Source organism: Mandrillus leucophaeus, unplaced genomic scaffold (assembly GCF_000951045.1).
Source record: "Mandrillus leucophaeus isolate KB7577 unplaced genomic scaffold, Mleu.le_1.0 Scaffold230, whole genome shotgun sequence".
Lineage (NCBI taxonomy): Eukaryota > Metazoa > Chordata > Mammalia > Primates > Cercopithecidae > Mandrillus > Mandrillus leucophaeus.
The window spans coordinates 481,325-483,952 of NW_012102366.1; the positions used below are offsets into that span (position 1 = coordinate 481,325).

A 2,628-nucleotide genomic window follows, 5' to 3' on the forward strand; every position below is an offset into this window, starting at 1 on the left:
ACAGGGTCTCACTATGTCGCCCAGGCTGGAGTGCTTTGGCGTGATCATAGCTCATAGCAGCCTTAACTTCCCGGGCTCAACTGATCCTCTCACTTCAGCCTCCCGAGTAATTGGTACTACAGGCACAGGCCAACACACCCAGCTAATTTTTGTAATTTTTGTAGAGACCAGGTTTCACCATGTTGCCCAGGCTGGTCTTGAACTTCTGAGTTCAAGCAATCTACCCACTTCTGCCTCCCAAAATGCTGGGATTGCAGGCATGCCCGGTCAGTTGTTCCATATTCTGAACCTCACCCTGGCCCCATCCCATCTCCTCCATCTCTTTCCCACGGGCTCCCGTTTCAGACGGCCACTGCTACCTGGGTCCTTGGCTCCAGCTGCCACAGCCCAATTCAGCTTCATGCGTGCATTGCTCTGACCCATAGTGACGTTCTTGTCCCCCTGCTTCTGGATCATCAGGGTCAGCTCTGAGGGGAGAGGGGCAGTAGTGATTAGGGACCCCGGGTACCAGGTGGGGCCCAGGGTTAGGGCAGGGCAGGCCAAGGTCTCACCTGTGTTCGAAGGGGAAAGGTAGGTGAAGGGGCCTTCAGGCAGGGTCTTGGCCAGGATCCTCAGGATGTCTTCAAGGTTTGAGAGCAGTTGGGTGGCTATGAGGTGCCGGACAGATGGGGCCAGGGCCTCTATGTCCCCAGGAGCTTCCATCAGTTCATCCACCAATTTGATGAGGTTCTACGGGGTGGCGGGTGACAGAATCACTGGAGCATGGGACCACAGGGGTTGCCTGAAGGACCTGGATCTCACCCCCCCTCCCCCGCCCACCAGGGGACACCCTGGAGACCCACAGGCACAAGGGAATCACTGAGATCATGCAGTAACCAGAAAACAAGTGGCGGATTGAGTATATGCCTCCATGTATGTATGAATCACAGTGCTTAACACTGGTTGGGCACAGCCTGCCTGCCAGGCTCTGTTTTGATTTTCTGTTCTTTCTTTTTCTTTTTCTGAGACAGGGTCTCGGTCTGTCTCCCAGGCTGGAGTGCAGTGGCATAATCATAGCTCACTGCAACCTCCGCCTCCCAGACTCAAGTGATCCTCCCACTTCAACTTTCTGAGTAGCTGGAACTACAGAAGCGTGCCACCACACCCAGCTAGTTTTTGTAATTTTTTTTTTTTTTTTTTGGAGATGGAGTTTCACTCCTGTCGCCCAGGCTGGAGTGTAATGGCGCGATCTTGGACCACTGCAACCTCTGCCTCCCGGGTTCAAGCAATTCTCCTGCCTCAGCCTCCTGAGTAGCTGGGATTACAAGTGTCCACTACCATGCCCAGCTAATTTTTTTATTTTTAATAGAGATGGGGTTTTACCATGTTGGCCAGGCTGGTCTCGAACTCCTGAACTCCTGACCCACCTCTGCCTCCCAAAGTGCTGGAAGTACAGGCATGAGCCACTGCGCCCGGCAATTTTTGTACTGTTTTGTAGAGATGGATTTCACAATATTGCCCAGGCTGGTCTTGAACTCCTGGGGTCAAGAGATCTGCCCACCTTGGCCTCCCAAAGTGTTGGAATTACAGGCGTGAGCCACCGCACTCAACCTTTTATTTTATTTTTGAAGACGGGCTCTTGCTGTGTTACCCAGGCTGGAGTGCAGTGGAGCAATCCTAGCTCACTGGAGGCTCCCACTCCTGGGCTCAAGGAATCCTCCTGCCTCCCCAGTAGCTGGGAGTACAGGTGGCCACCACCATCCCTGGCAGGCTCTGTTCTAACTCTGTCCGGCACTTTTAATGCATCTGAACCTGCTCTGAAGTGTAAAATACACAACAGATTTCAAAGACTTATTCTAAGAAAAAGAATACAAAATATCTCAGGGTTTAAAAAAAATAATTCCCGGCCAGGCTTGGTGGCTCACGCCTGTAATCCCAGCACTTTGGGAGGCCAAGGCGGGTGGATCACCTGAGCTCGGGAGTTCAAGACCAACCTGACCAACATGGTGAAACCCCGTCTCTACTAAAAATACAAAAAAGTAGCCGGGCATGGTAGTGCATGCCTGTAATTCCAGCTATTCAGGAGGCTGAGGCAGGAGACTTGCTTGAATCGGGAGGCGGAGGTTTCGGTGAGGCGAGATCATGCCATTGCACTCCAGCCTGGGCAACAAGAGCGAAACCCTGTCTCGAAACAAAACAAAGCAAAACAAAAACAATAACTTTGATCGGGCGCGGTGGCTCACACCTGTAATCCCAGCACTTGGGGAGGCTGAGGCGGGCAGATCACGAGGTCAGGAGATCGAGACCATCCTGGCTAACATGGTGAAACCCCGTCTCTACTAAAAATACAAAAAAGTAGCCAGGCATGGTGGGCGGCGCCTGTAGTCCCAGCTACTTGGAAGGCTGAGGCGGGAGAATGGCATGAACCTTGGAGGCGGAGCTTGCAGTGAGCCGAGATGGTGCCACTGCACTCCAGCCTGGGCAACAGAGCGAAACTCCGTCTCAAAAACAAAACAAAACAAAACAAAACAAAACAAAACAAAAAATCATTCCATGTTAAAGTGGTTAATACATTGGATCTATTGGGTTAAATGCAATCTTAACTTTATTTATTTATTTATCTGAGACTGAGTCTCACTCTGTCTCCCA

The 2,628-nt window shown here is 51.5% G+C and overlaps 1 protein-coding gene across 1 annotated transcript in view; it reads right to left on the bottom strand.

Moving 5' to 3' along the window:
• Positions 1-2,628, bottom strand: part of ADGRE5 (adhesion G protein-coupled receptor E5) — a 27,740-nt gene that overhangs the window by 7,475 nt on the left and 17,637 nt on the right. Inside the window, exons 10-11 of the mRNA XM_011981812.1 lie at positions 552-729; positions 348-467 (exon numbers count right to left, since the gene is read on the bottom strand). Coding sequence (XP_011837202.1) covers positions 348-467; positions 552-729 — 298 coding nt within the window. The remainder of the gene's footprint in view (positions 1-347; positions 468-551; positions 730-2,628) is intronic.